Below are 16,175 nucleotides of genomic sequence, written 5' to 3' on the forward strand. Positions count from 1 at the left end.
CTTCGATGCCACTGGGTCCCCCGGGCGCCCGGTGGCTTCTTGCGCGCGCCTGTTGCACCGGTCATGTCCTCGGGCCTCTGGACGGCGCTGGCGGGGCTGCTGCTCCTGCCGCTGCTGGCCAGGCTGGCGTGCCCCTATTTCTTCCAGGACTTGTGCTTCTTCTTGAAGCTGCTGGCCGTGGGGTGGCGGGCCAGGCAGGGCGCGAGGCGGCGCCCCCCGCGCACCTTGCTGGAGGTGTTCGGGCAGCAGGCGCGCCGGGCGCCGGAGAAGCCGCTGCTGCTCTTCCGAGACGAGGTCTACACCTATCGGCAGGTGGAGCGGCGCAGCAACCAGGTGGCGCGGGCTCTGCGGGAGCAAGCCGGGCTCCGGCAGGGCGACTGCGTGGCCCTTTACCTGGCCAACCAGCCAGCCTACCTCTGGATCTGGCTGGGCTGCGCCAAGCTGGGCTGCGCCCTGGCCTGCCTCAACTGCAACGTCCGAGGACGGCCGCTAGTGCACAGCTTCCAAGCTAGTGGGGCCAAGGTCTTGCTGGCCGACCCAGGTGAGGAGGGGCGTCCCTGCCCCGCCCCGGGTCTGGGTTCTCCATCCGCCAAGCCCAGCTAGGTGTGTGGTGGTGGGTGGTGGGGTTGAGGTGTCGGGAAAGGCTGGAGGGGACGAGGTGATGGAGAGAGATCTGCTGGGTTCCTAGCCAGTCCCCAGTTCTGAGGACTGGGAAGGAGGATCAGGGGAGCCTCCATCTCTCAGCAGCTTTGAAACCCTTCCGAATCAGAGAATGAGAACTTCGTGGCGCCTTCTCCCCGTCCTTGCTGTCCGTGGTCCCAGAATCGTCCCAATAGAAAGGGAAATGTATCAAAGGGAGAACTTCCAAGTCTACACCCTCAACTTGGGATTTTCAGAATAGCAGAACAACAGAGTTTGGAAGGGGTCTTGGAGGTCATCTAGTCCAACCCCCTGCTCAAGCAGGAAAGCCAGTACCATTTCGGACAAGTGGCTGTCCAGTCTCTTCTTAAAAACTTCCAGTGTTGGAGCATTCACCACTTCTGGAGGCAGGTTGTTCCACTGGTTAATTGTTGTGTCAGGAAATTCCTCCTTAGTTCCAGGTTGCTTCTCTCCTGGATTAGTTTCCACCCGTTGCTTCTTGTCCTGCCTTCAGGCGCTTTGGAGAATAGCTTGACTCCCTCTTCTCTGCGGCAACCTCTGAGATATTGGAACACCATAGCGTCCTTCTTTTCATCAAACTAGACACACCCAATTGCAGCAACCATTCTTTATATGTTTTAGCCTCCAGTCCTCTAATCAAGGCCTTAACTCTTGATTAAGAGTTAACTCTTCAAGGCCTTCCAAAATCCTAGGAAATGGGGCTGCCAGATCTAAGGGGAAAGTCACTCTACGGACCAGGGGCTGTTACGGAAAAGGAAAGGTTCTCAGTTCCCAATGGATCACATTTAAAAGAAGCAACCTGGAGCGAATTCACTCTATGTGACTTGGCAAGACAGGCAGATACACTCAGGGAGAGTCAGCCCCACAAATGACCTGGACTCATGCCATTTCGGGCTTTCAAAGTGATAACCAGGCCTTTGAAGCGCAGATTGAATTGAAGTTGCCAGACTTGAGAGATTTGTACCTTGACTTTAAAGTTTCCAAGAAAGGCAAGCATCCTTTTCACCTGCAAGTCAGACTCCTGGTTCTGAAACCTGATGCGATTCAGGTGTTTGGATCACTTTGGAAAGAAATACCGTGTGCAGAAGTACTTGAATCCATCAGAATATTTTTGGAGGCATCCCATGTTATTCAGTGGGTTCATATTCACAGTTTGGAGGACTAGTTTGATTCAGAGATTTTATTTTGGTTTATAGTTTGTCTTCTTTTGCAATTTTTTTTTACGTGTGGAAAGAAAGAAAGAAAGAAAGAAAGAAAGAAAGAAAGAAAGAAAGAAAGAAAGAAAGGAGAGAGAGAAAAAGAAAGAGAGAAAAAGAGTAAAGGAGAAAGAAAGAGAGAGAGAGAGAGAGAAAGAAAGAAAGAGAAAGAAAGAGGAAAAGAGAGAGAAAAAAGAAAGAGAAAAAGAGTAAAGGAGAGAGAAAGAAAGAAGAAAGAAAGAAAGAAAGAAAGAAAGAGGAATAGAGAGAGAAAAAGAGTAAATGAGAAAGAGAGAGAGAGAAAGAGAAAGAGAGAAAGAGTAAAGGAGAAAGAAAGAAAGAAAGAAAGAAAGAGAAAGAGAGAGAGAAAGAAAAAGAGAGAAAAAAGAGAAAGAGAGAGAAAGAGTAAAGGAGAAAGAAAGAAAGAGAGAGAGAGAGAGAGAGAGAGAGAGAGAAAAGGAAAGAGAAAGAGAGAAAGAAAGAAAGATTCTGTTCAAATCACTTTCCTGTTATAAAATCACAGCCCATAGCTCTCTGTCCTGTTATATGGGAAAAAGGGGCTCTGTCTGAGACAGCCCCATTATGCCACTAATTTAGCTTACTATATCTTTGCCTGGAGGCTGGAGAGAAGAATTCATCCTAGATTTATTTTGGACATCTGCAATGAACAGACAGGTAAACAACTCTTTTGTGGTAATAGGCTACCAGATATTTTCCAGCCGCATTATGACAACAACATTCATGCCATTGGTCAAGTCATATTGGGGCTTATAGGAATTGTAGTCCCCAAATCTGGAGGCCGGCAGCTTATCCCAGACCCAGCCCAACCACGGCACTCAAGAGGGATCCTGCTATTTTTTGCATATTCTATCTATCAGATCGGAACCTGCAGTATTTAAACCGTGATACGTCTGGCTTGGCAACTGTTGGCCTTGATTGATTTACACAAGCTGCAGTGTATTATTAATGACTTATTCTCTTGGTAAAGCGTTCCAAAAAGAGAACAATGCCACAGTGGCTTTCTTGGCAATCTTTCATGAGACGTAGAACCGAAGCGCACAAATAATCCGCAGAATTATTGTTCGTGTCATTATAGGAGTCTTTATAATTAAAAAAAAAAACGTGCCTTGAAAGAACAAGGAAATTCCCTGGGATATTTAATCACCCTCACCTAGGAAATAGCTGAGCTCACTTAGAGATGGGTAAGGCGGGGGGGGGGAGCAGAGCAGCCCTCCCTCTCCAGAAAGAACACAAAGGCCTTCCCCCCCCCGTACATCAAAGACGAGGCGTTATGCAACTTCAATGGCTGATACTGCTCCAACCGTATCATCAAAATAAGTAGAATTAGAAAAATGGCAAATGTTATTATGGGAGAGAAACTACAAATTAGCAGTCAACTTCCTACAAAGAAAATCTGTATAAAATGTTTTAGAGATGGCACCTGCCGCCAGCAAGATTAGCAAAAATGTTTAAAAATATGTCAGATAGATGTTGGAAATGTAAACATAACATAGGCACGTACTATCACATTTGGTGGACGTGTGGTAAGGCAAAGGCCTATTGGAGAAAGATACATACTGTGGTTAGAAAGAATATTGGGTGAACAAGTGGATTTTAAACCTGAACTTTTTTTACTAGGTATTATGCCTGAAAAGACTAATAAGCAGAAATTATATTTAATCTTACACATTACTACAGCAGCGAGAATAATTTTTGCATAATACTGGAAGAATGAAGATTGCCATCGGAAGAAGAAATAATCAGGAAAATATTGGAATGTGCAGAGATGGACAGATTAACTATGAGTTTGAAAGATAAAGAAGATACAGACTATTATCAAATTTGGGACCTATTTTATTGTTGGCTAGAGGAAAGAATGAAGGATTAGGAATTGAACATGTATTAGCCTAGCAAACTCCAGACAACTTGTTGATTCGAAAAATTAACATTTGTTGATGAAAAAAACCCAATAAAATCATATATATATATATATATATATATATATATAAAAGCATCCATTCCCTGCTTCATAGCTTATGGTAGTAGAGCATTGTTAGGGAACCACCCAGCTTTAATTGGGATGCTATCTTGATAAATCAGTCTTTGACTTTTGTTTTCATTCTGTTTTTTTTCCACATGCCTGCACTTTATCACCAGTGAGTATGTGAGGCACACTCCACCCAACCGTATGGATGTAAGGAGGAACTGATGTTGTTATTTAGCCAAATAATTCATGAATGAGAGTAACTGGCCTTAGAAGGATATTTAGCACCGAAAAAAAGGGTGGATGGCAAAGCTAATGGAATTGGCTGATTCCGATTAAAGAAAAGATTTGGTCTAACTTCCTTGTTAGAGAGCCAAAGAAGTGAACATTTAATTTTGGGATTTGACCATGAGAACTGTACGATTATAGAAATAGTGTGTCTTATTGTTGATTTTAGATGAAGAGGTTAATGTATTTTATACCTGTAGCTGCATCGAAGGAAGTTGGAAGTGATTCTTCCTTTTTTTTCCCCTTTCTCTTTTTTCCCCTATTTTCTTTCCATGTGGATTCCTGATTTTGCTCTTTTTGACTTCACTTTTCCCTAATCACTTCTTTTCCGCCTCTTTTGCATTTTGCCTTTTGCTGACTCTTAACAGAAACATTAAAAAGTCATGATCTTTGTGAAGTTCTTGCCTTTAATCATGCATGATTGAATAAACCACAGTTGGCTAGGCTTACAACTTGGTGCTAAGCCATAAACCATGCTTTCAGCTGAAGTCACATATTGCCAAGCCAAATCCCCCATAAGAGCTTCCAAAATGCCTACCCATGACCTGTCAATCCAGGCAATTCTTTTGATGACAGGACCATCTAACGAAAGAAAGCACAAGTACCAATGAATGAATCAGTTCCATATTTCCTTCTTCTTGTGATCACTTCTCTTCTTCTCTTCAAAGACTTCAAAGGGATCATTGAAGACATATTGCCAACCCTGAAGCAAGAAAATGTGCTTGCTTATTTCTTAAGTAGAACGTCTGACACTGAAGGGGTCGACAGTTTCCTTGACAAGATAGAAGCTGCTTCAGATGAGGCTGTTCCAGAGTCTTGGAGATCAGATATTACTTGCCAAAGCCCCGCCATGTACATTTATACCTCTGGAACTACAGGTAGAGTAAAAGAAGCGTCACTAGATTGGTTCCTGTTTTGTTAAGAATTGGACAGGGTGTTTGGGGATGAGGGAAGATATCCACCATGTTTGGCAGAACATCATCTTGATGAAAGCTAGCTGAGAAGCAGGACTTGCAAGACAGCCCTTCACACATATTTTACTGAGAAGTTCAATTGAACATTGTACCCAATAAGTTAAATTCATGTGTGATTTGGAAAGTACAGAAATATTGAAGATTGCATGGATGGATGGATGGATGGATGGATGGATGGATGGATGGGTAGGTAGGGATGGATAGATAGATAGATAGATAGATAGATAGATAGATAGATAGATAGATAGATAGATAGATATGGATGGATAGGTAGGTAGGTAGGGATGGATGGATGGATGGATGGATGGATAGATGGATGGATAGTTAGATAGATAGATAGATAGATAGATAGATAGATAGATAGATAGATAGATAGATAAGATTTATCTCCGATTTGTTAGCTTTTTACATTAGAATCATTCCCTTTAACATGGTAAAGTGCTTTTTCATGTATAAAGATTCTTTTGAAAATATACATATAAAGAAGATATACAACAGATGAATTAAACTCTCCCTATTAAATGATAAATATTGCAGTGCACAGATACTACTGTATTACGTCTCTAAAGGAACAACTGTTCACATGCTTGGAAAGTCAACTAACCTTTTTTTTTCACCTAGGTCTCCCCAAAGCTGCAGTGATTACTCATCTCCGTGTATTATTGGGTTGTGGTTTGATCATGCTCAGTGGTGTCACTTCAGAGGACATTATTTACACCACTCTGCCATTATATCACAGCTCTGCCCTCTTGCTTGGAGTAAATGGTTGCATCATGCAAGGTAAGAAGTCTAAATAAAAGCGTGTTTTAGACCATCCTGACAACTACATGGTCTTAAACACCTCATGGAAAAGCATACTGATTGTTCAAAAGTTATGCTACTTTTATCTATCTATTTCCAATCCGAGTACTGGGCAAATCTAGAATCTTCTTCTGTGGAGGTTCTTAATGAATTATATGAAAATATTTCATTGCGGATCAGATGTGCCCCAGATTTGCTTCTTGGCACCCATTTTTACTCAGATAGGAAGGAAGCAAAATTGTCGATCTGCTCCTCGCTTTTCCTGCCTATTAATCTTCCTTATAAATTCTACAACCCAAAATCTAGGAAATTCTGAAAGGTCATAAAAGGGGACAAAACTCACTGAACAATTGTCTTGCTTAGCAGTGGCAATTTTAGGCTCAATTGTGGTCATACGTTGTAAGTCCTCACAGCTATTACTATCTCTAGGGCTAATTGCTACCTTTCCATGTAGAGCACCATTGCTTCGTATTTCAGACCCACTGAATCTGTTCTGTCAAAAAATTTGAGATCCATTGCCTCAGTGCCCCAAACATGCCCAATGGTTAGAGCTGGTCGTTGTTTGTCTTGGGGCTCACACAAGGCTTCGCCATTTTGGATTCTGTACTCAACCGATTTTCACAAAAGGTTGCTTTCTTCTTGATTCTTCTGCTTGGTTTTCAGTCAGCTTGGGAAAAAGACAGCGGTTATCAATCTTAGACAACCTGGCTTCTCAGTGAGGTGACTTCAGAAGGGCCTCAAGGAACACTGTCCTTCCCCTCCACACTCACAATGTGGATGGTCTGAACGGAGCACCGTTTTAACACCGGCATTGTAACTCTATCTAACTTTCATTGGAGCGAAATTTAATTCCCGACTTTCCATATTATCAGAAAGAATCAGAGTCATATCGTAATCTAAGATCAACGATCTGATTACATTTGATTGTTCTACCCTTTTGTATAGTTTGGTATGCAGACCTAACAATTATCCTACGGCCAAAGTGGCTGGGCTGGTTTAATGAGGAGCAAGATTGCTTTCTTTTTCGGCTGATGTCTTTTTCTGAAAGAAAGTAGCCACATTTTACACAATTGGTATTGCCAGTAAGGGATTCATGGTTTAGATTTTAAAATAATTATATTATAAACACTTATTTGTTTCATGCCATGAATGAGAGTCACCAGTAATTTTCTTTCTCTTCCTTTCTTTCTTTCTTTTTCTTTTTCTTTCTTTCTTTCTTTCTTTCTTCCTTCCTTCCTTCCTTCCTTCCTTCCTTTTCCTTCCTTTTCTTTCTTTCTCTTTCTTTCTTTCTTTCTTTCTTTCTTTCATCATCTATTATCTCTATGTCTATCTATTTATCTATCTATTCTATCATATATCCTATATCACCCATCTCTATCTGCCATCTGTCTGTCTGTGTCTGTCTTTCTATCTATCATTTATTCTGTTCGCCTGTATTCTATTTCACCTAACTCTTCCTTGGTTTTTCTCTCGTTTTCTTCCTTTAGATTGCACATTTGTTGATTTATGGCCTCAGACTTTATTCATATGGAGTAATTTAAAACAAAATCACCAAGACTGTGCATTTGCAATAGCTTATGCAGGAACACAAAATCTCACCGAAGAGACACCAAAATCTTGTATAACTTGGCAAGCTGGCAAACTTCGAACCATGTTCAAAGCATGAAGGTGTTTGATCATGTAGCAGTGTCCCTCAGCAATCATAAGCACCATGCTGCAGACTCTTGTTCTACCATGGGGTAGAGTTGCTCAGCGGATAGATATTGAGCTGAATGCACACTTTAGAACAGGGGTCTTCAAACTTGGCCCTTTGATGATTTGTGGACTTCAACTCCCAGAATTCCTCAGCCAGGCACGCTGGCTGAGGAATTCTGGGAGTTGAGATCCACAAATCATCAATGGGCCAAGTTTGAAGACTCCTGCTTTGGAAATTGGCCTCCTATCAAACCCGGAGGTATCTACCCAAATAGACAACGAAGAGGATGATGGATAGACCTTTTTTCTTCAGCAGTAGGTTTAAGAACACGTCAATGCACAGATAGAGATTTCATCTATTTCCCATTTTCCCTTCATCCACAGGTGCTACCCTAGTATTACGCTCAAAATTCTCTGCTTCTCAGTTTTGGGATGATTGTAGAAAGTACAAGGTGACTGTCATACAGTACATTGGAGAGGTGCTACGTTATTTATGCCACGTGCCCAAGGTAACCCTTCTTTAACCTCTCTCCTCTTGTCTCTGTTGGATACGTCGTGCCCGTTCGCCAAACCGATTACTTCCACAGGCAGAATAGGGGTCATGGGTGGTCTCTTCACTTGGTTCTTTTCTTTCAGACATTTCACTAGCAAACTAGATAACATTATTAGCGCACTTCATTAGCTAGCAAACCGGAGGAAGAGCAGGAGGCCTAAAACCACTGGAGAGAAAGTATTTTAAAAGATTTTTTTTTTTCCCCAAGAGGTCAGGAAGGAAAACAGGAATAATTTCCGTTGATCGCTGAACATTGAATTTCCCCAATTAGGCTTTAATTGTCTGATGTCAAGCCAAATAGATGGCTTTGCCTTTGTTGGCTCTTTGAGATGATCTAGAGAAGAGGTGCAAAACTCGCATTTACACTACATTTAGGGCAAGGTTGCATTAACAGAACAATTTTCCAATTGGATCTAAAAGCAAATTGCAAGTCTGAAGGCATTTTCTCCTTCCTTGGACTTCCTAGAAAACTAAGGAGAGTGCCTTCTGAAATGCTTGTCACAGCTCTTTTCCATCTATGGCAGGGGTGTCAAACTCAATTTCATTGAGGGCCGCATCAGCATTGCGGTTGCCCGTGGGGGGGGGCGGGGTGTGTGTGGCCAGGGTGGGTGCTACCTACTGAGTGGGCGTGGATGGAGTAGGTGTGGCCTACTGGATGGGCATGGCCATTTCTACATCGTTCGCGTCAAGGGCGCCTGTGGGGGCCTGGGCAGGAGTGGGACAGATCTGAGGGTCTCTGGCAGAAGGGGGGGGGGACCGGGGCAAGCGCCAAGGGATGGTCCATTTCTTCATTCCTCACAAAGGGTGACACCTCCCCAGCATGCACCCAGGGGTCGGGGCCGACACGGCAGGGGCTGGTTCCTCGGTGTTTCTAGACAGCCTTGTGGAGCTAAGACTGAATGTGTTTCAGCACAGATGGCCACCATAAAATTTACATTGGCTCCCGGCCGGCTTGGGCCAGGGCCAAGGCAGTGGGGGCCGTTCCCTCACTGTTTCCAGGATGGCTTCGCGGGCCACATGAAACCACTTTGCGGGCCGCATCCGGCCCCCAGGCCTTGTGTTTGACATGTCTGATCTATGAGCTAAGATACCTTTTTCATGAGAGTTGTCTAGTCTACAGCTCTTTCTACAATGATACCACAATGATAGTAATCCTTCCTACAATCCGTTACAGAAGTTTCATATGGTACATATTTGTCTTGGGAAAACCAATGAAGGTTATGTTTGACCAGATTATGTGCACGGAAGACTGTTTTACAACAAAAACACCCTTAATAAAAGATAAATAGACTGCTCTTTTGGCCAAATGGATCCCAATACTGAAGATGTAATAATGTTTGAACAGTAGTTCACCCTTTTGTTAAGAGTACAATGGTTGCATAAACCAAGGAAATGCTCACAAGACTGAGTAACACATATTTGTGATAATGGGGGGATAATATGATCCAAGGAGACATTTAATGGTGGAAGCTGCTTAGCCTGAAGGTGTTATAAATCCATACCACTAAAGATTTTGTTGTCTGGCAATTAAACTGGGAGGCATATTGCTCGATTTCTATTATAGTAACAGGAAAAACAGGATTTTTGGCATCTTCTCAAGTATCCATGCATGAATGCTGAGTGTATGAAACATACTATTAGTTTGCTACCACCTCTGAATAAATGGATATGAATTTCTCAGGGCAGAGTTACACATAAATGAACAATATCTCTTGTACAGATGTTTATTTGCAGCAACAAATCTAAGCCATTTTATTCCACACTTTCTTTCTCTCTGGCATAATTTTACAGTGTGCTTCTTTTGTGGTTATTTACAGGCCAGTTTTAATGGCAGCTGCTTTTATTTTTCTCCTTAACACATAAAAGGATTAATGAGAAACAAAAGGACAAACAGCAGAACTGGAGGTTGATAATAGTCTGTTTCCCCTAGAGAAACTTTACTAGGTGGAAAAATAAATCTCAGAGGTCCACAATCAAAGAAGAAAAGGGGGCGAAACAAAGCAGGGACAAAAATTGTCAAGCCAACGGAAAGATTCATCTCTTAAATATACCCGATTATTTAGAACTAGCCACTTTACCAGTTTGGGTAACGCCGGGAAAATTTGATGAACCAAAACAATGCAAAGCTTTTGAACTCTCACTGGTGTGTAAGAAAGTGTCATGGAACACACAAATCTACAAGGCTTCCCAGGAGCTTAAACTCAGCACATTAATGCACATTTAGTGACGTGTGCTTAGCTCCACATTTTGTGGCTGCACGGATTGAGTTAAAGCGTTTTTCCTGATGGCATAGGAAGAGGATTCCCGTCTAATTCAACCTTTTTGCATGCATACATCAAGTTTATCAGAAGATGTCTTATATTGAATCAGGTGTCTCCCAGCTCTGATGGAACTGATTGGCAGAGTTCTGAAGAGATTCTGATGGAGATGTCAGGAGCTAATCTTGCAACCTTTCACATTCAGCTCCACTACTCAACTTCATCAATGTACAGACAATGTTCTGTACAGTCCGTTCCATTGGCTGTAGATGATTAACTAGTTATTCTTCATGCCTGGTTTACTGTTTCCCTACTTTGACCCCTAGATGAGGGGTCCTTGCTACTCTCTGAGCTTGGTGTTTTCTTGATGATGTTACCTAGTTTGGGTAATGAAACGTCTGCAAGAAAACGACCAAGCTCAGAGAGCACCAAGGACCCCCTCATTTCAACCCTGAGCTACAAATATTCTCCTTGATTGGTAATTCTAGATGAGTTGAGATCAACTCCAACAGCTCTTAGCTCTTCTTACCTTGGTCACTGTTGAGAATTCTGAGAGTTAACTCAAGACATCTGGAAGTCACACAGCTTGTGAAATAGTGGGCTGGATTCAGTAGGACAGCATTCTTCTCTTCCTAAATAAAGGTTCATTTCCTACATGGTAAACCAGGATGGGGATGCTTTTGTAACTATGAAACGGAAAGCCCTCTGATTTGTTCGTTCTCTCCCGAGGAGTCTTTTATGCTCTTCTGGAATTGTGCTTTGTTTCTTTCTAGAAAGACAATGATCAGAACCACATGGTAAGACTTGCTATAGGTAATGGGTTACGGCCTGATATTTGGAGGGAAGTCATCAGAAGATTTGGAGACATACGTATCTTTGAGTTTTATGCAGCCACCGAAGCCAATGTTGGATTTGTTAATTACAGTGGAAAAATCGGAGCTGTGGGAAGATCGAATTACTTCCACAAGGTATGAAAAAGTAAAGATGTATGTCTTTTTAATTTGTATTTGCCAATTGTTTTTTTTTTCCCTAGCATCCATCAGTGGTCAACCATGAACCACCTTTGAAAAATAATTTGTATGGGGCTTTCCTAAAAATGTAATTATTGTATATGGGTCTCTGTTATCTATTATCCAGATTATCAGAAGCTACATCCACAGTTAAATAAAAAAACGAAGGAGTGAATGAACTCCTCTTTATAAAATAATTCAAATAAAAGCTATACATTTGGGGGCACTTTGATTTGGAACAAAGAATTGGGTTGAAGGACCTATATGTTTCCCTCAGTTCCATAATTTAGCAATCTTATGTGTCAAGGAAGGGTAGGACAACCTAGAGAGATGAAGTTCAATTTCCTTGCTAAATTGGAGAAATAGAAGAAATGGTATATATTGCTTGAGGACCCCAGCCCCAGCTGAACACTGAGGTTAAAACTAGTTTTTCATTCCCAATTTTACATATATGCAAAATTTCAAGCAATCAGTTAACAAATAAAATAAATGCCTAAGTTGTTTATGCCTTCCTTCACTTCAAATCAGCTTGAGTTAACCCTGTATCGTATTTCTCTGTGATTATGGGAAGCCAAACCCAGTTCCTTAGCTGTTGTGGATGAACGAACTAAAGCCAAGTATTCATAACCTATTGGACATTTTCTAGTTCATTTTAGAAGTTCATGGCCAACATCTCTGGATTGACTAGAGGATTGGACAATAATAAACAAAGTATAATCCTGGAGACTACCATCAAATCATGCATCCCTGCAAAAACAATAACAAATTGGTCTTAAACTAATTTTTATGTCTCCTTAAAAAAACAAATTTTAGTTTATTCATTGATTCCATTTGAATACCAAACTAAACCCAGAATATATCTCAATCAACATGTCAATGCAATACATTTTTCAGTTCCTTATGCCTACAGCAAGCAGAATTAGAGATATAATCCTTAAAGAGGCAAGGAAGATATCTCAACATCAGTATATATTCTGTCTATATAAGATGAAAAGGGAATCAAGTTTATTGATGCTGTATTTATGGGCTCTATTTCTTAAATGACCATAGATAGATAGATAACCTTTATTGTCATTTTTTATTGTGGGTACAATAGCACACGTTAAAAATGAAATTTAGTGGCTTGCTCTCAAAGTGTACACATACATAACACATATTTAAACATACTATATACAACATATACATAGACCTACACCCTTACATATGAGTAACATTAATATAAATATTAATCACTGTCCATCTTGAATACATAGCGGAAGGAGGAAGCTTTAGAGTTCACAAAATTAATACTGTATGGAACAAAATCTTGACTGAATCTGGATCTTCTGCTTCGGCTACCATGAAGCCTCCTTCTGGAAGGTAATAAGAAAAACAGGTCATGAGGAGGATGTGTAGTGTCCCAGACAATCTTGCAGACCCTGCTCAAGCAACGCTTCTGTGCCATGTCCTGGATGGGAGGAAGGGAACTGCCAATAATCTTTTCTGCCATCCTCACCACTCTCTGCATCACCGTCCTGTCTGAAGCCATTTTTAAAATGTTCTAAGATCACAGCACTTAAATCTCTCTGGAGGGACCACAAATGTTCAAAGAAAAAGCATTTGAACCTCTGTTTTAAACACATAATATACAGTCTTATGCTTTCCGTAGAAAATGATACAATACAGCCTCATTAAGTATGATGTGGAGAAAGATGAACCGGTCAGAGATGAAAATGGCTACTGTATAAAAGTTCCTAAAGGTAACTATGATTTGATATCTTTAATTGCCACTAAAATTCAGCACCAAATAGCATGCTTCGAAGAAGACACAATGCTTTTAGGAAGAAATGGTGCTCTATAGTCCATTTGGAAAAAAACAGGTAAAATAAAAACTATTGCTTAAATATCCAGACTCTAAAAGTCAATCACACCTTTAGGAATACGCAACAGGAGGAGTCCTGTCATTCAGGGCTCAACAATAGATTGTTTCCATCATTTATAGTCTTATATAATAGTCCAGAAACTTTCCTGTCATCTTCTGGAGTTTGAAGCAAAACTACCCATGTGAAAGCCAGCCCAAAATACCTACAGCAGGGAAGAACTTAGATCTAAGATAGGGGTCTCCAAACGTGGCAACTTTAAGACTTGTGGACCTCAACTCCCAGAATTCCTCAACTAGCTGGCTGGGAATTCTGGGAGTTGAAGTTCACAAGTCTTAAAGTTGCCAAGTTTGGAGGCCCCTGTAGTGCCACCACAGATCAAGGTTTCTATAATGTTGTACAAACAAGTCTTGCCCTCAAGAAGCGAGTTCATGCTGCACTTCAACATTGAGCTATGCTCAAGGAGATGCTTAAATATCTAGAGTTCCTGGATGTCTCCTGATTTAGGTTAGTGCAGATCAGACCTAAAAGTAAAAACTGGATTACTTGGAAACGATGGTCTATTCCTGAATAGACTTTTACTTCCAAGTGGATGTTGCTTATGTGTATATCCAGCATGTGTACAAGTTCTTTAAATCTGTCCTGGGATTTATGTGAACCTCCTCAAAATCTCGGAACTTCAATTGAAAATATTAAATTAGTTTTGGAGTATTGCACATGCCACGTGGAGTATGTTAACTTTGGGAGGGGGCGGGAAGAAAAAGTTCACTTTGATATTAAAATCGACTTAGATTTGAGATATTCATTGTTGTTGCTATGTTTTTCTTAGTTACAGAGCTTTTGCAGGGAACCCTGCAATGGATTCAGGTAGTCAGTATTACTATTCAGCAGTCATTTCATTTGAGTTTATCATTTCATTTGAGTTTTGTGTTCCCTCTAGGTGAAGTGGGACTGTTAGTTTGCAAAATCACCCAGTTGGCTCCATTTAGTGGTTACGCGGGATCAAAGAGCCTGACGGAAAAAAAGAAGCTAAGAAATGTTTTCCAGAATGGTGACGTGTATTTCAACAGCGGAGATCTTTTAATGATTGATCGTGACAACTTTATTTATTTCCATGATCGAGTCGGAGATACATTCCGGTTTGTTTTTTTTCTCTCTCTCTTCCCCCCCCCCCCCCCGGTCTCTGTCTCTATTTTGTCTTCCTGACAGCAGGAAATAAGTATAGATAGATCATTATATTTTGAAATGTGGCAGTTATGTTTCAGCATTGAAGTTGTAGTTTAATGTTTAAGGAGTCAGGAGATTAATTGCCCAGTCAGTCAATTCCAGCGTGCTGAAAGAGCACTATGAATTTGTAGTCAAATGGTCTAAGATATTACATTGGAGGCTACTTTTGCTAAATATTGATCTTGCACATGGCAGCACCACGTGATGGCACCCCAAAGCTGTAGTTTGGACTAGACTTCTTAGCAATAGCATCCTCTGAAGCTGCTCTTCAAGAATGAATGAATCTACCACGACCTGAGGCTGCATTTCTTTTCCTGGTTGAGTTGCATCTTCTGGATAGTTCATCGACCCTAGACCATGAATTGATAGTCTTCCTCCATTCTGGTTCCCCTGATACAATTCTTAAATTTGCGTTTCCCTCTCCAGCAGCCACTTCAATTCATTTGTGACAATAGTTGCTTTAGACTGTGGTTTTTAAAACAAATTATGTTCCGTAGATGGAAAGGAGAAAACGTGGCTACGACAGAAGTTGCCGATATTTTAGGACTGATCAACTTTATTCAGGAGGTGAATGTGTATGGTGTATCTGTGCCAGGTATAGAGCAAAGATGGAATGTCTTCCAGTGAGGGAGGGAGGAAGGAGATGAGGGAGGGAAGGAAGGAAGGAAAGTAGGAAGGAAGGAGATGAGGGAGGGAAGGAAGGAGATGAGGAAGCAAGGAAGGAAGGAAGGAGATGATGGAGGGAAGAAAGGAAGGAAATGAGGAAAGAAGGAAGGAGATGAAAGAGGGAAGGAAGGAAATGAGGGAGGGAAGGAAAGAGATGAAGGAAGGAAGGAGGGAGGGAGGGAGGAGGGAAGGGAGGGAAGGAAGAAAGGAAAGTAGGAAGGAAGGAGATGAGGAAGCAAGGAAGGAAGGAAGGAGATGATGGAGGGAAGAAAGGAAGGAAATGAGGAAAGAAGAAGGAGATGAAAGAGGGAGGGAAGGAAATGAGGAAGGAAGGATCAGGCAGAATTTCAACTGCATCATTATGGATGGTATCTTGACTTTTTTTATAAACCATATTATATGAACATCCCTGAGAAGATTCTTGCTTTCTAGTCCATTTGCCTAAATTTTCCTCTTTGATTTTGAAAAATTATTTTCCATTCTTAGGAGAGCTATAAGTGTACCCACCTACATTTAACAGGGATGTAAACATACCATGTACTCTAAATTGAAAAACTACTTAGTGCAGTGAATGATTTAATCTCTTCAGAAGGATTTTTTTAAATTTGATCCACCCTTATAATCAGGTCTTTTAATGTTAAGTTACTGGCCAGTAACCATTATAGTTAATACAATACCAAAAAAATGGGTTTCATAAACTGAGTAGGAAACAGTTGAGAGAAGTCAATATTAAGAGTAATTCTCCTGCAGGTCACGAAGGCCGAATAGGCATGGCATCCCTACGACTAGCAGAAAATTGTAATTTTGGTGGGGAAATTCTCTACAAGCATGCAACAGATTACTTGCCACTTTATGCAAGACCGTATTTCGTGAGGATCCAGGTAGGTGATCTTCCATCCATACCCATCTCACAATTGGTTAGAAAGTGGTGGTCTTTGCATTAGAAGAGAACCACAATTTTCATGGAGGATGCTGTGTTCCCTTGTTTGAAAGATCTCAGAACT

The 16,175-nt window shown here is 41.2% G+C and overlaps 2 protein-coding genes across 3 annotated transcripts in view; one reads left to right on the plus strand and one right to left on the minus strand.

Moving 5' to 3' along the window:
• SLC27A2 (solute carrier family 27 member 2) overlaps positions 1 to 16,175 on the plus strand; it is an 18,237-nt gene continuing 2,062 nt past the window's right edge. Inside the window, exons 1-9 of one of the 2 annotated variants that reach the window (XR_005558627.1) lie at positions 1 to 541; positions 4,797 to 5,006; positions 5,724 to 5,882; positions 7,983 to 8,107; positions 11,183 to 11,377; positions 13,068 to 13,158; positions 14,219 to 14,417; positions 15,003 to 15,072; positions 15,922 to 16,052. Coding sequence is in view for 1 of the 2 variants with exons in the window: in XM_039359197.1 (XP_039215131.1) it covers positions 64 to 541; positions 4,797 to 5,006; positions 5,724 to 5,882; positions 7,983 to 8,107; positions 11,183 to 11,377; positions 13,068 to 13,158; positions 14,219 to 14,417; positions 15,003 to 15,100; positions 15,922 to 16,052 (1,686 nt within the window). In the remaining variant the exon portion in view is untranslated. Of the gene's footprint in view, positions 542 to 4,796; positions 5,007 to 5,723; positions 5,883 to 7,982; positions 8,108 to 11,182; positions 11,378 to 13,067; positions 13,159 to 14,218; positions 14,418 to 15,002; positions 15,101 to 15,921; positions 16,053 to 16,175 lie in introns of both variants that reach the window. The other variant, XM_039359197.1, reaches the window with a different exon arrangement.
• Positions 12,609 to 16,175, minus strand: part of HDC (histidine decarboxylase) — a 22,878-nt gene continuing 19,311 nt past the window's right edge. Inside the window, exon 12 of the mRNA XM_039359196.1 lies at positions 12,609 to 12,771. Coding sequence (XP_039215130.1) covers positions 12,754 to 12,771 — 18 coding nt within the window. The 3' untranslated portion in view covers positions 12,609 to 12,753. The remainder of the gene's footprint in view (positions 12,772 to 16,175) is intronic.

This window comes from Crotalus tigris, unplaced genomic scaffold (genome assembly GCF_016545835.1).
Source record: "Crotalus tigris isolate CLP2741 ecotype Arizona unplaced genomic scaffold, ASM1654583v1 scf7180000019068.10715455, whole genome shotgun sequence".
In the NCBI taxonomy this organism is placed as follows: domain Eukaryota; kingdom Metazoa; phylum Chordata; class Lepidosauria; order Squamata; family Viperidae; genus Crotalus; species Crotalus tigris.